General features: G+C 39.7%; 1 protein-coding gene across 2 annotated transcripts in view; it reads left to right on the top strand.

Moving 5' to 3' along the window:
- GALNT15 (polypeptide N-acetylgalactosaminyltransferase 15) overlaps positions 1-23,697 on the top strand; it is a 29,729-nt gene extending 6,032 nt beyond the window's left edge. For both annotated transcript variants that reach the window (XM_079302422.1, XM_079302421.1), the window contains exons 3-11: positions 1,353-1,519; positions 2,652-2,856; positions 11,089-11,256; positions 11,854-11,971; positions 12,728-12,922; positions 16,760-16,891; positions 17,925-18,026; positions 18,786-18,926; positions 19,875-23,697. In XM_079302422.1, coding sequence (XP_079158548.1) covers positions 1,353-1,519; positions 2,652-2,856; positions 11,089-11,256; positions 11,854-11,971; positions 12,728-12,922; positions 16,760-16,891; positions 17,925-18,026; positions 18,786-18,926; positions 19,875-20,021 — 1,375 coding nt within the window. In that variant the 3' untranslated portion in view covers positions 20,022-23,697. The remainder of the gene's footprint in view (positions 1-1,352; positions 1,520-2,651; positions 2,857-11,088; positions 11,257-11,853; positions 11,972-12,727; positions 12,923-16,759; positions 16,892-17,924; positions 18,027-18,785; positions 18,927-19,874) is intronic.
- The last annotated feature ends 218 nt before the right edge of the window (positions 23,698-23,915 follow it).

The following is a 23,915-nucleotide window of genomic DNA, read 5'->3' as shown; positions in this document are numbered from 1 at the left end:
AATGTACTTTCTAATGTCAGCAAAGCACTATATAGACATAATCTTTGCATATCTACAATGGGCATTTGAAGGCATTTTCTGGAAAATGTGCATCCTCACACCAGAATAGATGGTTTTCATATACAGGTTCTGTGAGGACGATTGGGAAGTGTTTGTCATCTTTAAATGTTTGAATTATTGTGATGGTTTAACACCAGCTGTGAATTAAATTTCCCCCTGTTCCCCTCTGGTGAGGGAAGGACAAAGAACAGACTATGTGTTGAGATAACACTTTACTGAAAGAAACAGCAAGAGTAAGAAACACACAGCGACAGCAGCAATATTAATAGCATACAAGTATACAAAAAGAGAAGGTGCTTTATACACAAAAGGTGTTCAACACCTTGACTTAGCTCTGCATGGCCACTGAAACAAAGACAGAATGGCAGGGGGACGTTCCTGTGACTCAGCAATGACAGTGGCTATTCCAGACACAAAGACAAGATGGCAGAGGGACATTCCTGTGATTCAGCAATGGCAGTGGTTATTCAAGAGACAAAGACAGAATGGCAGACTCTCCCTGCAGCCAGTGTTCCCCAAGCCCAAGACAATGAAAAGCAATGACAGAACAAACCCCCAAGACTGGATTGTTCACATTGCACCACGCCACCCACTTCCAGATTGCTCTGCTGGTTTGATTGCACACTGACTCCCAGCTGGGAGCCTCATTCAGCAGCAATTTGTTTTAATTGGAAAAGCAACCTGTACCAACTTTATAGTGAAAATACATTTTGTTTCTTAAATGTCTTTATATTTGTAATCACGTGCCACATAAGGATCCATGTCATTGCAATAAATGACCGAACGGTTGGCTTTATTCACTAGGACCTTGGTCAGGTTGTCTACAGGTGTACTGATCTGTTGTGCAGATGAGTTATTTTATTTGTTAATCTTAATGGTGCTGCAGTCATTTGCTCTTTTTTCTCTTACTTGAGAAAATGTGGAAATTGGTGGAGGCTGACTGACCAGTTTTATCACTCACTCTACTGTAATTATCTTCACTTTGTGTTCTGGACAGTTTTTGTTTGAGCTCTGTTTTTTTGAGGCAGACAGAGCAGGAAAAAAAACCAACTAACGCAAAACAAAGAAACACCTTCCTCTTTTTGTATTGTAACTTTGATAGAGCCATTCCCATATTTTCACTTCAAATTCCAGTTTTGGGCACCTTAGTATTCCTTTACTTAGAAGTGAGTTGAGATATTAAATTGCTCTCCAGCCCTGAAGGTTTGGGTGCTGCTTTCAACTTTGCTCTGAGGAAAAAATTAGCCACATGTTCCAGTGTTTCCAGTGTCTTCTTCATTTCACCCATGCAGGTGCCTGCAGCAAAAATATGACTCCAGTCTGCCTACTGCTAGTGTCATCATCTGTTTCCACAATGAAGCCTGGTCTACTCTGCTGAGAACTGTGCACAGCATTATGGATACAGCCCCAAAGGCTTTCCTCAAGGATATCATCCTAGTCGATGATCTCAGCCAGCAAGGTAGCTCCCATTTCTCTGTATGTGAGTTATTTTTTCCAGAACTTCAGGGAAGAAACTGTGTTCCTCCAAGAAGTGTGTGGGAGAGGAGAGGAGAGGAGAGGAGAGGAGAGGAGAGGAGAGGGAGAAGAGGAGAGGGAGAGGAGAGGAGAGGAGAGGAGAGAGGAGAGGAGGAGAGAGGAGAGGAGAGGATAGGGAGAGGAGAGGGAGAGGAGAGGAGGAGAGAGAGGAGGGAGAGGAGAGGAGAGGAGAGGAGGAAGGAGGAGGAGAGGAGAGGAGAGGAGAGAGAGAGAGGAGAGGAGAGGAGAGGAGAGGAGAGAGGAGAGGAGAGGAGAGGAGAGGAGGAGAGGAGAGGAGAGGAGAGGAGGAGGAGAGGAGGAGGAGAGGAGAGGAGAGGAGAGGAGAGGAGAGGAGAGGAGAGGAGAGGAGAGGAGAGGAGAGGAGAGGAGAGGAGAGGAGAGGAGAGGAGAGGAGAGGAGAGGAGAGGAGAGGAGAGGAGAGGAGAGAGGAGAGGACTCTCAGGAAGCTAAGCAGAGCCCAGAGCTGGTTACCAGATTTCACTATTCATCCCTAGAATTCAGTGCAGCCTTTCAACTTTGAAATATATTTCTTTTTTTCCCCACATCATGTACAACCACTCTGAACTTTCTTACTTTAAAATAAGATCACAGTATGCAAATCTTAGGATTCCCACTGGATCAGAACTGCTGTCATAATTTCCAGACTTGGATTTTGGAAAGACTTGGATTTTTGAAGCATAGAGTGGAAAAGTCCACATTGCTTAAGTAATCCAAAGTGCTTGGGAAAGCCAAACACCTGTAGTATCTCACTCTCATCTGTGCATTTTATGAGATGATGAGAGCATCCACGTTTTGCTGAAAACAGGAGAGGAAGCTATTAAGATTCCCACAGGAATAGCTTCATACCTTGTGAATCTTAGTTTCCATTAGTCTCTACTTCCCCTTGACATTATGCTGCTGTAGAAGTATTTGAAACGTGGCCTACTTGGCCATTTAAAACAAATGCCCCTGAAACATTTTACCAGCAAGAACCAGCATCTCCTACTACCTGTTTCTTTTCTATGACAGCTTGAATCAAAGCTAAAACATTTCAGTGACTGTTCTGCTTCTGACAGGGCCCCTGAAGTCAGCTCTGAGTGAATACATCTCCAAGCTGGATGGTGTGAAGCTCATCCGGAGCAACAAGAGGCTTGGAGTCATCCGAGGCCGGATGCTGGGAGCTGCACGGGCTACTGGGGATGTGCTCATCTTCATGGACTCACACTGCGAGTGCCAGAAGGGCTGGCTGGAACCCCTCCTGGCCAGGCTCTCCAGCAACCGGTAAATATCCCTGGAGATGCTAATTTCTGCTGAAAGGGACGTGTTTGGAAAGTATCAGGTAGTTTTTGTAATCCTACCTTGGTTACCTTCTCGCTTCTGGTCACATCCCTTTTATTTTCTACCTTACCATCATATGCATCACTCTGCTATGTGGGAAGCAGGATAGGTCTCGCAGCTGATAACCCTCACTTTACACCCAGTGTAAATTTCAAAATTTCTATCCAGTTAGAGCTTTAAGAAGGCTTCCTGGTGGTCTGAATTAAAAAGGTTTCAGTCTCAACCCATTTGTAAATCGGCAAACATCCACCAGAGAAAACTACTGCAAGACTCCATCGTTTTTTCCCTTTTAGCTGTGACAGTGATGAAGCCAAGAATAAAATGCTTTGTCCTCCTGAGCCAGTTTGGCTGTGTACCAATGTCACCTTTTGGCTGCTATTTCTCTTCCACAGAAAAAACCCAGACTTCCTGGGCAGCCTAGACAGCTCCAGCTAATCACAGGTACTTTCACTGGCACCCAAGTAACAAAGGTAGAGATTGGTATTTCTGAGTATTTCATGTTTAGGGTGGTTCTTGGGCTTGCCTTCTAATGTACAGCTGAGCTCATCTATGCTGTCCTTGAAGCTATTAAAATCACTGCAAAAGTTTCTAGGCTTACATGTCAGTAAACCTTTTATTAAAGGGACTTTTTTGAAAGAAAAATTTCTACACTAACTTGTCACTTGGGAAAAAAATAATTGCTAGAGGAGGTAAAAAAAAAAAAATCTTAAAACTCTTACTAGACTGTTAAATAGTCACTCTAAATACCCTCAAACAGTGTTTCCAGGCACTGGAAGAGGCTGCATTTATGGCTTATTATGTTTGCTTATAAGAGAATTAATATGAGCTTTTGGAAGTTATTACATCATTTGAAAACATTAAGAACACTGAAATCAAGAGTAATACTGTGCTAGAGTACTCTTTTCAAAAATGTCCTCCTTGGAAAAGCAGATTATTTTTTATTTGCTGACTAATTAGATGGTTTACTATAAATATACCTCATGAATATTCAGAATATTCTTCTGCTTTGAACTATAGTCTGTTTTTGATGTTCAAACAAAACTACTGTGTGTATCAATTGACCAGTCCTTATTCAAGGGCACTGAAATTGCTGAAATTAAAAGAGTTACAAAAAGTCTCAGAGGAGAGCTATAGTGCAGGGAGAATTACAACAGCAGGAGAGAAGTTAGGACTCCACAACTCCGCAATGTCAAAAATTCACTGTCAAAAATTATCCCTCCTGAGGGAATGCAAAGCCTCCAAGTCTGCTATCATTCAGAGATTCTGTAGCACTGTCACCAGGGGGTGAGAAAGGAATTCTCTTCCCTTACAGGCCCCATATGCTCATTCATTCCTCCAGGACAGCAGAATTTAACAGTGAATTAACTAATATCTAATTGGATTAATGAAGCAAAGGTGGAAAACTGATTGGATAATAGCATGGGTTAAGCCATCCCTTTTTTGTGTGCTGTATCAGTCACTGTGTCTGACCCTGGAAGAACCTGTGACATCCTCCATTGAGGAGGGAAGATAAGGCCTAAAGCACCTGACAGCCACCTTCCCTTACTGTCCCTCTTTCTCCAGCTGAAGAATGGTGACAATAACACTGACCTGATCAGAATGTTAATTCATGACTTTTCATAAATTGCTTGTAATGCTTGCATGGAGATCACCATGGAAATATAAAGCATTAGCATAGACAACTTGGCTTCATTTAGCACTTGAGGAGCTGTTAAATTGAATCATGTGCAGTCCCTGAGACTACCCAAGTGAGGAAAGGATAGAAAGTTAAGAGTGACTGGTGAAATATCCATCTTTCCTGTTCTTAATGTACCAATTAAAGTGTAACTCATGCACTTTTGCTGGAGGGACAGGATGGGAAAACACTTGATAACCTGGAGTGGGCAAGTTGTTTGCTGGCAAGGACCAGTGCAGCCTTTCAAAGCTGAAACCTTTGCAGGAGCTTAAGGGAGCTGTAGTGTGGTTTTAACTTTGAAAATTGTGATTAAGCTTAATTTTCTAGACTCCTGATCAAAGTGTGTCACTATTACTGTGATCTGTCTTAGAGTGATGCTGAGACATCCTTGCCCAGACTGAGATCTCACTATGAGCTGAACATACAACAAGAGAGAAACTCCCAGTTGTTACTAGACTGTAGGATAAATATAAGAAAAAATATTCCAGTTTTACAGGTATAGAAATATTTATGCAGAAATACTTTGTAAGTATTTGACTTGTTCTAGGTAATGACATTTCATCTCCCTACATGATGGCTTTATACACTAACCCGATCTAATTTATTTTTCTGAAAAAAATTTAAGTCATTCTAAAATAATTGGATAGACACTTTTGAGCACCTTGATTGGGACTAGTTCTGCGAACCATGCCTAATAAATTGACTGAGAAGCTGTGCATCAGCTTAGTATATTGCCTAGAGAATGGTTCAGTGGTTTCTAAAGCATTCCTTGACATTTTGATTATTCAGGGATGAATACTGTAGGTACCTGGACAATATTAGGAAACTACATGAGATGGCCCACAGATCATTTCATTTGACAACTGTTTGTGTTCCACACTAATTCCAGGTGAGTAGCATGGTGCATAACAATGCAGCTGTGCCATAATTACAGTCATCTTTGGAAGGGTTTGCCTTTTCCAGGAGACTGCAGAGCTGCTATTTTGTATTCTGTCCAAAGGCAGGGAAAGGCAGAGGGGGCATATAATGAACTGTGCTATGAAGCCTTAAAAATGTTGTTCCTTTGATCTAAAAACAGTGGCCACCGTGCTGAAGCAGAATGCTTAAAAAACAAAAAAATCCCAAACATATTTCCTTAAAATACTTAATGCAAGGAAAATGAACCTTGATTATATCCTTGACAAGGAATTCCACCTCTAGGCCTGGGCACCATAACTATGGACAGATGGATGGTTTGCAAAGGGGCAGCTGGCCCTTAGGGCCTTTCCCCTGCTCCTCATTGCAATGGCTGTTTCTCTCTGTGCTGGAGCACTACCTATACCACAGCCCAAACATTAGATTAGGAAACAGAAGCCTGCTGTATTATTTTAGAAAGCTTATTTCATTTCTAAAATTCAATACTTAGCACTGTTATTCTAGGTCACTAATCTTTAATGAAAATGCTGATAAACAGAATAAGAAATTAGCATAACACTGGAAAGGTGTTTCATCATCTGTGTGCTCCCATCAGGAACAAATGGAAGCCTCTGCTTATAGATAGAGGAATAGAAAGAGTTCTGCTGTCCAGAAATTTTCTGAGTGGTTCTGATTTTATGGTAATACACAGGAGAGAAGGGAAATATTTTGCACTAAAGATGAACAGCTTTTTCATCTCTGTATTCTGATTCTCCACTTTTCAGTGGAGAAACTCCCAGCTTTTTGAGCTCCCAAATACATGAGCCATCTGTTTCCTAATTTCTCACAGGCTTGGGGAAGCATGATGTTATCCATTCAGAGTCCACACTACCCCAGCATCTGAGCATGCAGTTCCAGGCTGCTCTCACTGTTTTGAAAGCTTTCCACACACTTCACATGTAACAGCCTGCTTCCTGGGATTTCTGTGTTTGCTCAATCTTTTATATCCCACATTTGTCAATAACACTCATTTCAAATTCAGTAAATGTTCTGCATTTACATGGTAGGTTATGGGGAGATAAGCTGTTTCTTTACAATCTTTCACAGTTGATCAGGATGAGAAGGTGACCTATTTCAAAGAAGTTGAGGTAAAGGAAAATAAAGATGAGAATCTAAACCCAAAGGCAAATATTAACTGCTAAACACAAGAGCAATAAAGATTAAGGCATAATTCATGGCTCAGTGCCCTGACTGTCCAGTGTTAAAAGGTGTTGGTTACCTCTACGTGCAAATTTTAATATTTTAGTCAAAAAAGGTCATGTTCAAAAATTACTATTTTTTAGTAAAGCATTCCCAAAGCATTCCCTTAGCACTCAGCTTTGCATAGATTTGCTTAGTGCTTAGCATATGAATAGTCCATCCATTCAAGCAGACTGTTCCTATGCCCAAAGTTAGTCTGGAGCTGGTCTGTAAGGCAGTATTTAACTAATCCTTTATAACTTAGATTTGCCATTCCTTATCACTGCATTTTATCTCCTATCTAATTTCTATCTAATTTCAAGTAGTCTGTATTTCTAAGACTCCAGTTAGCCAGCAAGGTGCTCTCAATGGAAATGCAGCATTTTGTGGAATCAACTTGTGGAACTCAGTTACTCACTGAAGTTTTGACTGCATGCCAAAACAGAGAACCAGGACTACCTGGATTTCTTAGCTATCTAATTTTTGCAAGCTATGATGCACCTTGAAGTAGGTTGAGGAATGTGCATAATTCTCATGTTTGGTTTTTGGGGTTTTTTTCCCTCCTTATTTAAAGGAGGATTTAAACATATTAAAATCTCTTTCCAGCAAAAGAAAGTATAAATCAATACAAAAACACTTTCAAAAAAAAGTGTATCTAAAACTTCTAAACAGATACATTAATTAAATCTTTCTCTCCCCATTTTCCTTAGTTTAAAATTAGAAAAGAACATAATGTCCATAATTGCTGTAAAGGGTCATGGGAAGACATTTCATTTGCAATTGTATTTGGTAAAGAAATCCCAAACCAGGAAATTGTTCTTGTTTGGGTTGCTCTTTTCAGTGGAATTGTGACCTTTTGTAATTTGCGTGAGTTCCAAGCATTTGAAAAATTCACAGATTAGTTAAACAGTTCAAAGCCTTGCTGCTAGTTGTATTTGAATTTCCTGTTTTTCCCTTTCCTCAGATTCCACAGAGTAAAATTAGCAGTAGTTTGTGTTTCATTTCAAAGTGCTGAGAAGCTGCTGTCCGCCAGTTACCCAGTTAAAAACAAGAATATCTAAGAACATCAATTACCATCTACTGCAAATTTGCATTTAGAGCTACACAAATATCAAACTATCATTGAATAAGGAGGAAACAGCTTTTTTTTTTTTTTTTTTTTTTAAATCATACCAACCAAAAAAATGGGTAAAGCACTGCTTGATTATGATAAAAATTGATTATTGACCAATTTTCACACAGGATGAAGTTACTACATTCCTCTACTTCAGATCAGAAAGACACCCCCAATATTTTAGTTTTAAGAGGGTGTGTATCTCTTGGTTTCAGCAGAACTACATTGTGACTGTACTAGACATACACTAGGTGAAAGTCTAGAATTACTCTTACAAACATACTTTTGAAAATTGTTAACCTTGGCATTCTGAAAAAGCTACATGAGCAGTCGCTCTAAAACACAGTTATCAGCTTTTGCTGTATAATATTGTGAGAAAGGAGATCCAATTTTATTTTGTTCTGGTATATGGTTGAATTTAGCCAGGATAGAACATGACCTATTCCTGCGAGTTACTTTCAGCTTAAACACTGTAATTTTCCATGTCATAATTTGCAGATAGTTTGGATAACTGCCTGGTCTCCAAACTATCAAAATACATTATGTCCATACTGGTATATTTCTTGAATTGGGATCTTGAAGAATCAATACCCAATAACTAGAACTACTACTGTTGTGCCTACCCTACTGAGCAATTGCACTGATGCCAGAAGCACCATTGGAGTTTGGAGCTTTATAGTGGCAACAAATTTAAGGTGGATTTAAAAAACAAACAAACAAACAAACAAAAAACAAACAACAGGTTTTTAATAGTTGCAATTATATGAAATTGTAGGATAGTCTGAAATGTTTGGATGATCTGATCCAGAATATATCTGAGTGTGTCTGTATTTGCAGTGTCTCTATCTGAACTATCCAGGATGGGTTCATGTGGTTCACATCAGTTCAGATGTGGACTAGTCTGCACGGTCAAGGTCTTTGAGTGGTTTAGTCTACACTGCCTCTGGCTTCTACTCCAATATGCCCACCTGATATTTCCCTCTTGAATCTGAAGTTGTAAAATAAACTACCCTGGGGTCATTAATTCCTCAGTCCTGTCTGAAAGGGAATGGATAAACCAGCAGCAATAGCTAGTGTAGGTTTCAGCAAGCAGCAGCAAACTGAGGTGGGAACTATACAGCTGCATCTACGCTCCCAACCAGGCACTGGTTAGAGATACTCATACACCTGGAGAATGCAGCAGGCTGCAGAAATTACTGCTACAGTGACTTTTCATTTTTGACATTTAGTCATTTAAAATCCACTTAACTTGTCAGATGGATTTCCCCCAGCACATCAAAGAAAAGAAATGCCAGTTTGTGTGAGTCCAGTGGGACACTGCCTTTAGTAACTTTCAGAAGCAGGTACTTTCCTTTGCATGCTGTTAGTGAGTAAAACTTTCAGTAGAAAGGCTTGAGTGCTGTCTCCTGTCATGGATTCAAAACTGTATCACAGGGACATCATTAGCAAAATCAGGGAAGGATATCAGCGTTATTGTTTTTAGTATCACTTCTTTCCATTTCTTCTTGAGTCCTGCAGAAGAATGACAGGAACTCACTGCCTTGATGTATATGCCTGCAAATGCTGCATGCTACCATAACATTTTCTCACCTATTTATAAACCTGATGCTTGTTTCTAAGAGTGCCTATTATTGCATATTACAAAGGATGGTTTTACACCTGAGCAGAGAAATAAAATCACTTTCCTATTTTAAATCTTCCTGGATTAAGCTCATCATAGGACAGTCTGCTCTTACTAGGAAACAAAACTGAGTCATTTTAAAGCAATCCTCTGCATGGTTCATCTTTGTACTATCAACTGGTAAGCAGTAGTCTGTTTCTCTGTGGGCTTCTAAAATCCTCTACAGGAAATGTCAACTGTGAAAAAACAAAGTTGGGCATTTTCCCCACTCTGATACTAAAAACCATTATTCTAGTGATTGTAGAGGCAGAGAAGATACGTCAAGATTATATTGACAACACCCAGAGCTTCCTTCTTCCTTAGCTGGTTCTGGCCTCTGCCATGGGAAAATGTCTCACTGCACTGGAGACTTCTGAGATGTCCTTTCTTCACTGACAGTATTATGTTTCAAACAAATTTCTCTCCTTGCGATTTCTGACCAATACATACATCTTAAAAGAGGAGATAAAAAGATTTACATTTTGCCCCTAATTGACCATCTCATTTTTCTCTATCTCTGTTTTAACAGGGAGTTTTTTCTTAGGGAATAATTTTCTACATGGATATTCCTACTCTAGAACAATAATAACTTTTTCCAGTGTACTTTAATCCCTCTTAAATATTACTGTTTTTTCTCCAGAAGAACTTCTGTCTATAGACAAGCCTTTGCACTGAGACAAGATATTATCCTTTTAGCAAATGAGAGAAGAAATAGATGTTATTCTTCAACACTTTTTCCCTGCAGTCCCTAATACCATTTCATTCATACTCTGAAAATTTCCAAATGTGATATATCACTGACCTGAAAACAAGGAACACTGAAGAGTGTTCTGAACTACCAGCTAATTCCAAGATGATGTGCAAGTACATTGTGAAATACTGTGACTTCTTTGCCATAGGGAAATGTCTAGTACCTCTTCTCAGACTAATCCAAATTTCACTTAAGTTAGAAATTAATTCAAGGATTGCCACTTACAGTGCAATGGCTCTGTTCTTGCTCCAAAAAGTAGACTCCACCCTTGAGAGTGCATTTGCAGGAGCACTCTAAGATTGTGATAAAATACAAACAAGTGCTGGCTTATGAACTCAGTAAATAAATATTTTTTCAAAACAACCAGCAGAACAAACTAAGGATAAGTGCACTCTTTATTGGCCTGATGTGACTAACTAATAAAATGTGTGCAACATCTACAGGAAAATCAAAATATGATGAAGTGTGAGAGGCCAAATCATCTTCTGCTATAAACTTTGCATCCATACAGAGTCTGGAGCATCAGAGGCTGGAGCCTCTATGTGAAACAGCTTTATAAGAATTCTGATGATTAACTTATAACAAAGTCCTAGGTAGCACTAAATGGCAATGCAAGGTACAGGATATCAGTAAATTATTGATCTTTAGATTCCTCACTGCATGCTCATTATTCCCATGCACTGAGCATCTGAGCTTCTGTCAGCAGGGAAACTAAGGACACTCAGCATTTAGAGGAGTGCTTCTGCTTGACAGTGTCAAAGAGGAGAACTAATGTTTAATAACAGAGCAATGAACTTAATTTATGCTTTGGTTTTGGAAATAAACGGTATTGTCTTTTTCAGAAATAGTGTCGTCTCCCCTGTCATAGATGTCATAGACTGGAAGACCTTTCAGTACTATCACTCTGTGGGCCTGCACCGAGGTGTTTTTGATTGGAAATTAGATTTTCATTGGGAACCAGTGCCCGAGCATGAAGAGAAGGTACGGCAGTCTCCCATCAGCCCTATCAGGTAACAGTCCACCAGACAATGTGCCTTACTCAGCTCAGCAGCAAAACTGTACAGTTTGGGTCATCTTGGGTCATCTTCCAGCTAACAAGAGAAAGGTGTGGTTACTTTCTGAAGGGTTTTGGGGTTTTTTTTGTTTGTGCTGTTTGCTTTGGCCTTTAGTAATCATTTTAACAAGATTGCAGTCACACTTGCAATGTAACAAATGCTTTCCACACACTGGCACAGCTAGAGTACAGCCAGACCAGACAAGGTGTAGAGGTTTGTAGGGAAAGCAAAAGACAGGTCATACAGAGTTAAAAGAGATGTCTTAATCATGATCTGTTTGTCTGTTTTTTGAATGCACATATCTGCAATGTTCCCCACTGTTCTGAGTTTTATTTGATAATTCAGATCTTAGCCTTCTTCCCCAAGCAAATCCTAGAATTACACTCCAGTTGTTCTTTATTTTGGTTGGATAATCAGTTCATTCAAGCTTATATTGAGAAGGATTGAGTCATTTTGCAATACTCTTTCTATGAAAATGGTGGATTTTTCATCCTCTGTGTAATTCCTTATCCATAACTCAAGGTGTTCATTTCCAAACTGTTTTCTACACAGGAGTCCTGCAGTAGCTGGTGCAGTGGTGGCCATGGATCGACATTACTTCCAAAATACTGGAGCTTATGATTCTGACATGACCATGTGGGGAGCAGAAAACCTGGAACTATCTATTAGGGTAAGGACCTTAATTAAAACATCAAGCTGTGACAACTATTACAATTTTAAGGAACCTGAGGGGAAAAGCAAGAAAATATTTGTAAAAACAGTGCAGAACATGTTGGGTTATGGAGACTATAACCTTCTCTGCAGAAATCTATCCCCACACTTCCACAGACTGTCTGGACTATACAAGAACATGCAGCTGCTGTGAGTTAGGAGCATTATTTCTGGAGAAGGAAGTTTTGCTGGCTATCACTATCTGCTTGAGGCCCAAGTCACTGCTTTTGGCACACTCTGAAAGCTGCCTCTTCTATTCTGGCATGTTAACATGAACCAAAGGGAGAAGTAGCTTTTTTTTTTTTTCCCAGCCTGTAGTTTTAATAGCAAATTGTTTATATTAAATCCTTGGTATAGACTTTCGCTGAATACAAAAAGTAAGTGATACTGAAAACCAATGAAAATTGCAGGCACAAAGGGCATAATGTTTTTATTGACCCAGATAAGGAAAAGTGTGCACATCTCTCCACAACTCTGCACTGTTTGTGCACAGAAAAACATGAAAGCATACAAATAACCATACTGGGTCAAATCAGTCTGAATGCCCAGTATCTTCCCTGGGTCTGTGAGGAGCAATGTATAAAGAAGCATATATAATGTTCCTGCTGTTTCCAGCATTTCCTGAAGCAGAGTCTGGAGCAAAGGAGCTTCTCCATTTCAGATAGAAGTAATCTAAATAAGGTAATCTCTTTTTGTGCTTTCACCTGTGTTTCAGACCTGGCTCTGTGGTGGCTCTGTAGAAGTTATCCCATGTTCCCGAGTTGGGCACGTCTATCGAAATCACTTCCCCCGTGCTTTCTCCTATGAAGAGGCCATTGTGAGGAACAAAATCCGAATAGCAGAGACCTGGCTGGGCTCATTTAAAGAGAATTTCTACAAGCATGACACAGTGGCTTTCTTAATCAGCAAGGTAAAGACATCTATAGAGGTTTATTTCTGAGGTTTGTGTTGAGATAGGTGAAGGAAGAGGAACCATCTGCAGGTTACACAAATCCAGTAACTACAGAATGGCTGCATCTGTTTTTTAAGTACAGTCTCCATGGCAGATCAGTGGTGGTCAAGGAACTGTGTATCCTTCATATTACAAACAAGTGGATGTTTGCTTATTGGGAGTCTTGCAGCTGTGGGGAATGTTGTTGGTGTAGTTAATGTTGTTAATAGTGTTAATGTTGCTGCAGTTCTCATGAGTTCTCTGTCTCCGGTACCTTTTTCTTGTAATCTTTCTTTCTACAAAGCGGTGGACAAACTTGTGGGCAGTTTTGAATAAAAATGTATAATTTATCTTCCTGTTCATTAAAAAATGTCATGCTTTCAAGGTGAAAAATATTCACTGAAAGCATTGAGGCAGAGCATGAGTAGGTGCTGTACAGTTTCCCATTCATATTTGCTCCTGCATTTCATAGAATCATAGAATCACAGAGTCAGAGAATGGTTTGGATTGGAAGGGACCTTAAAGATCATCTCATTCCAACTCTGCCACACACAAGGATGCCATTCACTAGATAAGGCTGCTCAGAGCCCCATCCACCTGGCTTTGAGCACTTCCAGGGATGAGGCCTCTACAGCTTCTCCATGCAACCAGTTCCAGTGCTTCACCATCTTCTGAGTAAAGAATTTCTTCCCAAAAACTAACCTGGATCTGTTATCTTTCAGTTTAAAACTATTACTTATTTTTGTAAGTCCCCTTTAGGTACTGGGAGGCTGTTCTAAATTCTCCCTGAAGGCTCCACTTCTATTCAGTTTCATCAAGTGATCCTCAACTTGCTCCTCCCTTATAGGGGAGGGACTTCATTCACCTTCCCCACTCACTCAGATGATCAGTCTTGAAAGAATGGAGAGCCTGACTGCCAGCAAAGACTGAGGAGTACAACCCAGCCTTCTCATTATTAGCCACTACCAGTTCACTCTTCTTGGTTATTGGAGGGCAGGGGGGTCACATTCTCCTTGTCCTTTCTTTTCTGATCTATGTATTTGTAGAATCTCTTTTTGTGATTTTTTGTGTCCCTTGCAAAGTCATGTTCAGCTTTGCCTTGACTTTCCTGACCCCACCCCTACACATTCAATCCATATGCCTGTACTTTCCTCAGGTCACCTGTCCCCACTTTCACTGTCTGTGCATTTCTTTCTTGCTTCTCAGTTTGAGGAGCAGATTCTTGCTCTGCCATGCCAATTTCTGGCCTGTCTTGCTCAATTTCCTACACACCAGGATAGAGAGCTCTTTCACTGTAGGAAAAGTGGCTTTAAAGAGCTGCCAGCTCTGGTCAGCATCTCTGCCCTTAAGGACAATTTCCCAGGGGATCTCCTTCATCAGCTCCTTAAACATATGGAAGTTTGCTCTTGCAAAGTTCAGGGTCTTGACTTTGCTCCTCACCAGGCTCACACTCCTTGAGATCACAAACTCAACAAGGGCTTGATGGCTACAGCCCAGGCTGCCACCAATCCTGATGGCTTTGATGAGCTCATCTGCACTGGTGAGCACACTGGCTCCAGTAATACTTGCCCTGCATGCCTCAATCACTCAGGGCTGGCCATCACCCAAGAAAGCCAGGTCCTGCAGAAGCTGCATTATAGTGGGGAGAGGAACAGGACTGTATATCAGTGTGACTTCTCTCTTGTCACCTAGTCCTACCTCCTTATGCTCCACCAGTGGATCTGCTTCTCTCCAGTCAGCCTACTAATTGTAGAGTCTGGAACTAGTGTGTTTCCTTTTTTACTCGTATTTTCACATCTTTTTAAAAGATCCTCCCTCCTTGTCTGTGTTGCAGGTTTGAACTCCACGGGTCAGGAGCTTGGCAATTGACTCAGAAAGGGTTATAGCCACTAGACCAAGCCTTTTAAAATGGGCAGCGAAGTCTTTAATCATTTAATAATTCCCTGAAGGCTTTCCTTGTCAGCTCAGAAACAATTTTCTCTACTAAAAACTACAGTCACCAATGATACAGCTTGCTAACTGCAAGCAGCATGACCTTTTGCCTGAGTTTATTCTAGCCAGAATACTTTTACGACTTCTGAGTACGATGCTCCCTCAAATGATCGATTTTATGACCTGTGTGTGCAGCATACCATAACATAAATGGCCATTTTCATGTGTTCCTTTCTGTCACAGCCAATGTTTTCAGCCCATCAGTGCAGCAGGATGTCATTCAAAAGGCACACACAAGCAAGGACATTATTGCCACTCAGCAGCAAAGGGCCCTGAGGGGATTTATTGTGCTGAGAGGGTGAGCAGAGCCACCTATGGGCCACTATAGAATTCTCATAGTCTGCACCACCATCACTGCTCACTGCAGAAAACAACCAGTGACACCCATCTAGGTGGCTTTATAGCCCTTCCTGGTTTATGGTCTGAATCACATCTTGGGCAGGATGCCCGTGGTGTGAGCATTAAACAGATGAATTAGGCTCTTCCCAGCTCTCCACTACTTCAGCCACCAGCTCTTCTGCTCCTTTTCTTGTGTGGTTTGCATGTTTAATTTACAAGCACAGTATCCTTTCAGATGGGTTTACAGGGACAATGAGTTTCTTTACATTATTTACACCATTTATCCAGCATCAAATGCAGACTGTAACTAGGATGATAAAACGAGATTTACTGCCACTGCCTTCCTCAGCCAAGGCAGAGTCTCAGGAGAAACATCTCTTTTTAGAGGAAGCATTTGACTTCCCTCTCTCCCTTTTCCAAGAAAACCTCTATAGAACGGTTCTGTGTAGTGCAGAATTGCTAAACTTTATTATTATGCTTATTGAATCTAAGACTGAAGTATGAGGTTCTCTTTAACATATTGCAACTGTTGAGCCTTTCCTGAAAGTACAAACATGAAGAGGGGAGATCTACTTCTGGCAAGAAAGAGGAGAGAGACTTTTAAGGGTTGTTAGACGTTTTTAATATCTGGGCACTGAGAGATTTAGAAAAGTTTTATTTAAAAAAAGTTTTTAGTTTTGTGTGGTTTTGAAACTAAAGCATTATTCAAATAAGTGCTTAGAGGTTTTGAGAATCCTTTAGTGCTAAATACTCTCCAATATTTAGCCTGTCAGTCCTTTGCAGTACAGATGCCTGTAGCTGCATCAAGGGTTGAAGGCATTTGTCTTTTTTCATAACAGAGCTGCTATCAGGAAAGTTGAGAGCTGATATTGTATCTTTATAATTCAAGAGAATAGAGAAATCATAGTAATGGTTTTATGCATTTATAGCTGCAGAACACCTTTGTTCATTAGATTTAGTAACTGCCAGATAATAGACAGATAATAGGTAATGGACTATATTGTGTGCTAAATTCTGTCATCACTTATTCCCTCTGATCATAGAGGACTGTACTGGGCAATTTGGGCTGCTAAAGGCCAGGAAATTGAGTTTTTATCAGTAGGAGAAATTCTATATTAAATGGCAATCTAATGTAGTCCCACTGAATTTCTGTGCAACAACTATCAAGCTTGGTCCTGACAAAGACTTACTTATCCTGCAGTATAATGATAATTTTTAGAGGACATACTTATTTTCACAGTGTATCCTACTTCAGAAACACTTCAATCACAATGCCAGACTGTGGCTGTTTTAGCACAAAGTTTGAGAAAGGCTATAGCTGGATCTCTCCCTTTGCATATGCCATAAGAGCTACATATCAATATTGACAAAATTAAGGATAGAAAAGGTGGTAGAAATAATTCCTGTGTAGTCATTTCCACTCCTAACATCTCTAACACAAATGCACCAGTAACCTTGTTGTCCTTTTTCCCTTTCTCCATAAAGGCAGAGAAGCCAGACTGTAGTGAGCGTCTTCAGCTACAGAAGAGACTGGGCTGTAGAAATTTCCAGTGGTTTGTATCAAATGTGTACCCTGAACTCTCCCAGCCTGGAGACACACCAAGATTTTCTGGCAAGGTAAGAGGAAACACACTATAAAGAATGATCTTTTTTTGCATTGTTCAAAGACTCCAGTGTCACTTCCATGTCCCAAGTACTCAGTCCAAACAGGCAATGCAACCAGAGTGGAGGGAGAAAGAAAAAGACAGAGACAAAGAGCTGGCCCAAATTCTCATACAAATGTTGAAAACCAGCCAGGAGCTGAATCCAGAGTGTCTGACTCAGTTCAGTGCCACAACTCAGAGGATCCTAACCTTAGGTTCTTCAGGTGCCATTAGTAAAGGAAAAGAACTGTGTTGCCTCATGCAGATGGCAGAAGTGACAGCAGCCAAGATATCTCTGTGCTGACCCATGTGCACAATAAGAAAAAAAAAAAGCATTTCTTCAGTCCTGCACTTCCCAAAGGAGAGAAATGATAGCAATAGCAGTTCCCTGGCTGACTGTATACAGGACAAAATATTCTTAATGTCTGGGGGGTTTTTTAAACACATAGTTGATAATTATAATTCATTAAATATGAACTTATTCCCAGCAGCTTTACTGGGAGTTCCCCCTAAGAAGGCAACAAAGTCTATAATTAACACTCAACGATCTTTAGCCAGATTTTACTGTGTCCTTTTACTATTTTATGTGTTCTTTATTTTCAAGGTTAGCTTGAGAAGAGTGTAAGAACTGAGTGTGGATCACAGGAATTTTCACGTGTCTTTTCTTCTGGAATATCTTGTGTTTTTTCTGACTACAGTGTCCCACTGAAGTGCAATTTTCCACTAGCATAAACATTTTGATACCTTTCTTTTAATTATCATTATAGTTAAACCCAAAAATGGATCTCTCTAATTTAAACAAAACTCACTGGGTAACACTGGCCTTTGGTGAAACTCTGCCTTTTATATCATATTTGTATGCAAGATCAAGTCTGAAAGAAAAAAATAATGCCTGATTTATGAACAAAATCATATATCATAAAGGGATACAATCACAAAATGTTAGCTGAAGGATATTTTGTTTGTATCCAATTGTGATTTATTTCAGTATAAACCTTTACTTACAGCTTTACAATACTGGTGTTGGCTTCTGTGCAGATTACAGGCCTGGAAGAGCTACTGCAGAAGGCTCTATTGAACTCTCCCCATGCAGTGACAGTCTCACCCAGGTAATGTACACTTTGAGTATACAGGCACTGTGTCAGATCTAGGGAGCCATGCAGAAAACAAGCACTCCAACATGTGAGTGGCTGGGGTGACACTAGTGGAAATACTGGCATGTTCAAAATTGGTATGTGCTAAGGCAACAATGCCCACTCTTCCACAGCTGAGTGCCACTCAAAAAATGCCAATGTCCCATGTGTCACTGAGGCAGACACCCACACATTGCTCCAGAAGACATCATTAAGTGCTTATTTGTTTAGTATATTTGGTAGTATCTGGGGAACAGAAAGCTTGTGAGTAAAAAATACATAACAGTTCCAGAATGTTTGAGGGGGGGGTCCCCATTAGTGACTAAATATGAGGATTAATGTCTAAACTACAGCCTAAGGTGGGAGGTGAATTCATTTAGACTTCCTAGCTGGCATTTGTCTAGCTCAGGGTGAGCTGCAGGCACATTTCAAACTTCAGCATTTGAAGACACTGTCAGAAACACCCTTCTGTTCAAATATTTATTAAACTGGAAAATTTTATGATAGGGTGGGTTTATGTTATACATTATCTTAGTTCAGAATGCCTTTCCTTAGATAAATAGTTATGCCAGAATTAGCTAGCAGGAGGGGCTGCTTTGAAGGGTCAAGGCTGTTGGGTCTCTGTTTGGGTTGCACCTTAACAAACATGTACAGGAAATTGTCTTTAGAATTAGCATTTAAAAATGAACTGGGATGTCCATCCATCATTGTTCAAACAAACCCTCCCTTTCCCAGCACTTTGAATACAACAGCATGAAGGAAATCTGGCTTGGTTCTGCTCCACTGCTTTGCTTTGATGTCAGACACGGGAAGGTTGTCCCTCAAAACTGTACAAAGGGGACAGACAACAGCACACAGCTCTGGGATGTCCAGGAGGTCAGTAGGGGCTCTGCCATGGGGGAAAGGCAGCTGATGGTGACTGTGGGATCACTGGGTGATTTCAGGATTTGTGTGAAGAAGGGATGAGGTACTTGAAGGGCAAATTGCACTTCTGTACCTTTTTAACCCAGAAAAACTGGGATGTCTCTTGCCCACTAACACTGTCTATATAAAAAACATTTGGTTTAGAAATACGAACTACAGTAATCCTACCTAAAATCCTATGTCTTTATTTTACCTGTTTGTCTTACTGGCCTTAAATGAATGAAATCAGAAACAGTGGTTGTGAAAATAAGAGCAGGGCAAATCCTTTCCCATTTCTTTCAGATTGAGGAAAGGTTTGGAAATCCTGACCCCTCCCAAATGAGAGCCCTTTGTGGAGCTTTAATGGGCAAAATTAAATTTTCTCCTGCATTGTAAGAGAAGAGCAAACTTCCTATTAGATGAATTCTTTGTTTTTCAGTGAACTTTACCCAGCAGAGCAGGAACTCCTCAACAAGACTGAAAAATGTCATGCTCTGGGACAGCCTGGGAAAATAGCAGTTACTGTAGTTGTAGGGATGCAGCAATCCTCTGGAACAGTCCTACTGTAATTTGGTTTTATTCCTAAGGCAAGCACCGGTCCTTAAGAAATGCCATAGCCTGTAGTATTGAGGTTGGGGCTGATGATAACCTGTAGCCATAGAAAAAAAAACAGTGGTGGAAAAGAACTCTGCACCTACCACTTGTTAGCTTCAAAAGGAGCTACAAATATGCACCATTGCTCTGGGCACAAAGCTAAATCCAGTAATTGTATTTAGGGCACTGCTTAAAAAAATTTGAACAACCAGTTATTACTGGTGATATATTGCATATAAATTTTCTGAAACACGGCCTAGCTTTTTCTGGCAATCCCTTACTTTTAATTTGTTCTTTCTTTCTTTCCCTTCTTCTCTCATCTTGTAGAATGGAATGATTGTCCATGTCCTTTCTGGCAAATGCATAGAAGCAGCAAAGAGTGAAGATGAGAGGGACTTGTTTCTGTATGTGTGTAACAAGAACGCCAATCAGGTGTGGCAATTTGACCGTTCCCATGGGCTACGTCAGAGGTGACTGACAGGTCTCTGCAGAGCTCAAGTCTCCAAAGTTTAACATTACTTCTGCTTGGGATTTAAGATGCATTTCCTGCAAGGACAAGAAAGATGTTTATGTAGCATGCAGGGATGTCAGGAATGTCTTTTGTTTAAAAGCCTGGCCTCTGGTTAATCCAGCTCTAGCTAAAATTACTATTTATTCTGTGAAGCAGGGAAGAGATTGTGAGAATCAAAAATTTCTCAACTCTGCTATTGCAGAAGTTAAGTTTGCCCTTTGAAGGAAACATGGAAAATTGGCTGCCAGACACCTTGTCTTCAGTATATGCTGTGACTTCTGAGGATATAGAGGAAAAAAGTGAGATTTTTGAAACTAGGAGGAAGCCAGCCAAACCAGGACAGGAGTTTAGCCTTGTTTTACAGTGCCCTCGACTCATATAAAACAAAGTAGGTTTTGTATGTATAAAAGTAATAGACGTTTCTACACGTAATTGCAAAAATTTTGTTTTCCAATTAGCCTGAGCCAACTTTCTACTCTCTGTGAGATTACACAGAGTATAAATTAACACTTAATTAGGCACTAAATGCTCTAATTGACTTGGACTAGTAACAGTCCTCAATGTTTGGCACACCCTTCCTTAAATCCTAGTCCACAGTCTAATTTGGATGGGAGAATGAGACTGAAATATTAACAACTTGTTGTTGTTGTTGTTGTTTTAATTATATTTAAGGACAACTCCTCAGGAAACTTATGTGGTAGTAAGGAGGGTAACAATTTCTCTGCTTATTTGTGAATAGAGAGATATGGTGGCATCCATTTGCTCTTTGTAAAGCCATGTGATGAACTTACTATTATTATTATTATTATTATTATTATTATTACAGTAACAGAAATGCTGGCTGAAAACAACAAGTGAAAGGAAACAGCCAGTTTCAACAATGGCTACCTAGGAAGAAAATACTGGTTTGCTTCCATTTGCTTGCAGCCTGAATTGTCTTTCAAGCTGTCAGTTTTAGCCAAAATTGTGTAGATTCTTGCTATCGTCGGTCTTCAAGATGATCCTGAATAGACCAAATTTTCTAAAGAAGCTTGTCCTGTAGAGCCTGCATTGTTGCTGACCTGATGTCTTTCAAAGGAGTGAATGAGAGATGAGCTTAAATTATAAGAATGGTCCCACACAGTATGAACATAGCCAAGCAAACTTCCACTTCACTATCTCATTAGGGTACCTTCCTTTTTGAAGATAAAGTCAATAATGATGACACTTTCCAAGAGCCTGCTAAGACAGAAGAACAAAGATTTGGGAGTCTTCCCACATCAAATATCTGATTTATATCCCAGATCAATCATGATCCTATGTACATATTAAAGGACAAGGGCATCATTAATGAAACTCACTTAGGTTTTGAATTCTTTTCAAGAGAAAGAAAATTGTGGAAGGAATTTTTTTTTTTAATTTAGAGATCATTGTTTAAACTTCAGAGAAAGGAGATTATTCTCTCAGAGTCTTCCAGTCACCTGCTCTCAGTAAATTGTAATAAATTCGTATTAAGCATATAAAATTGGTTACAAGGACTCAAGAGGACTCAAAGAGTATTCTCTGTTGTGTTGTCCAAAACATCTCACAGTGACTAACTCTTTGTCTACTTTGAGTTCTACAAATTCTATGTGGTGTTCAGGCATCACACCAATCATCTTGGTTACCACTTATGCTTTCTTTGATAGCATCAGAATCTATTACTACTTCTGCTGTGTCATTTAAAATTTCCCGTGACATTCTGGAAAATGCATTAATTTTCAGCTAAGATGATGATAGCAACCTCTTCCAGAACACCAGGTGATCCTTGACCATTGCCCAAATCTAGGGTGAGAAAAAAGAATTTTTAAAATTGCATAAAAACTGAGTAAAATGCTGTTTTAATGACATGTGATTCCTTTATTTTAAATTATGAGTGTGCCAGATTTTTAAATTATGTTTTATTTATTATATTTTGGACACTACACTGGGAATATAATTCCTTCAGAATTTAGGTAAATGTTTAAAAAATGTGTATACAAATATGGTAATTGACCACAAGTTATATTTATCACAGAGAAGAATGAAAAGATTTTTGGTTTAGAGAGGAGCTGTTTGCAATTTCAGAGACATGGACGTCTTCATTTATACTACTTTTTTACATAGTGGTAAAAACCTAGAAAATAAGGTTTGCTGTAGATATATGTACAATAGAAAAATATGTAACCTACTACCTTTTTGAAAAATAAAATTAACATCTGTGTTGCAGAACCATTTAGAAAATAATTGCTAATGCACTTGTTTCACTTAGTAACAGAGTAAATGTGTTCTTGGTTTCCAAGGGAACTAAATTCCAGAGCATGGGCCATAAGGGAACATGGATTGTGGAGCACACTTCCCTCTAGTATCAACATAATTTACTACACACAAATTAAAAATAGAAAAAAAAAAAAAGGAAACACATCTATCCTTGTTTTTCCTATTTTCCTTCCTATATGGCTTTTAAATTGATTGGTTGGTTGTAACAATACTGCTTCCTCACTGTGGTCATTTAGACTTTGCCCCTGTGGTTACATCCATTAGCTAAATTCTTCTCCTCATGGAACTGGACTCAACAAAGAGTGGTGGCTAAGCATGCTGGTATGTTTTCCTCATTTTTATCCATCTTTCATGCAACACTAGCAAACAATGATGGTTTGAGCACCACAAAACATGGAATTACTTTCAGTTCTCTATTTAGATAAGGTCAATATTTCAGGTTCCACTAATTCCTGTGACAGGAGAGAAATGTAAGGACAAGAAGTTTCATGCAAGAATGAAGCAGTTTAAACTTTGAAAGCCTCCAAAGCAGAGCCTCAGGCAAGAGCAAAGGAATTCCAGCATAACACAAATAAATATCTTATAGTGTAACTCCACCTGTTTCTCTGTATTTCACAACCCAGGCACAATGAGTGCTTTGAGCCAAACCCACCCATGAAGCTGAGCTAAAAGGTCAGATTCAAGAACAGGCCACCTTTTGGTTGACAGCACTTACTAAACAGCCTAGTTTTTTCCTCTCCCAGCTCATGGTAAATGGAAGAAAATAAAGACTTGAAATATTACTCAAAATGCTTTTAAAATGAGCCCCAGTTGATGCAGTTGGTGTTGGCTGGGGTTTGTCCTGTTAGGTGAGATGCCATCACTGGAACAGAGAAACAATGACAGCATTTCTCTCCATGTGTTAACATGAAGTCTAAACAGGGAAGGAAGGTTTATCAACCTTCATGCTAAATCCTGTAGCAAAGAAATGTTGAGGGTATCTCTCACTCCACCTGTAAGTGCTTCCAGGTCCTGTCTTGAAGATGTGCATTGAGCTGTAATACTGTCTGCTGATTAAAATGTAATAGCTTCCATTTCTGATGTTCCCAGGAAAGAATGGAGCTATGTTCAGGCATCCTAGATGAGAACAGTAACAGCCTAGGTAGGTTTCCATAACAGCTGGAAGGTGACATGTGAGTGAGAGCTTTCAGATTCTGACTTTGTATCACATTTTATCTCAAGAAGTTTGATTCAAACTGCAAACATATTGAAAGAGAATAAAAAAAAGGAGTGTTTTGCAACTAGGTAACATGTTTTTATGCTTGTGTTTCTAAGTTATGCAAACTGCACGTATCTGCCCTGAATAAAGTGTATCAGAGCACAGAGAAACATATTTTTATTTTCTTCATTGTATTATGATTTGTTAATACTTTGTTTTTCTCATGATGCAGCAGAGCTGGTCCACAAAAAACCCAGTCAGAAAGCATCCAGTGGCAATCCTCATTCAGCCATCACTTAAGTGTCTAACAGAAATGTAAAGGATTTGCTCTTGGCAGCATCTTAGAGGGGTTTGATTTTGCAGACCTTTGCCATAATTTCCA

The sequence above is a fragment of the Erithacus rubecula genome (genome assembly GCF_903797595.1).
Source record: "Erithacus rubecula genome assembly, chromosome: 3".
Taxonomy (NCBI): domain Eukaryota; kingdom Metazoa; phylum Chordata; class Aves; order Passeriformes; family Muscicapidae; genus Erithacus; species Erithacus rubecula.
This window is presented reverse-complemented; position numbering and strand designations above follow the sequence as displayed.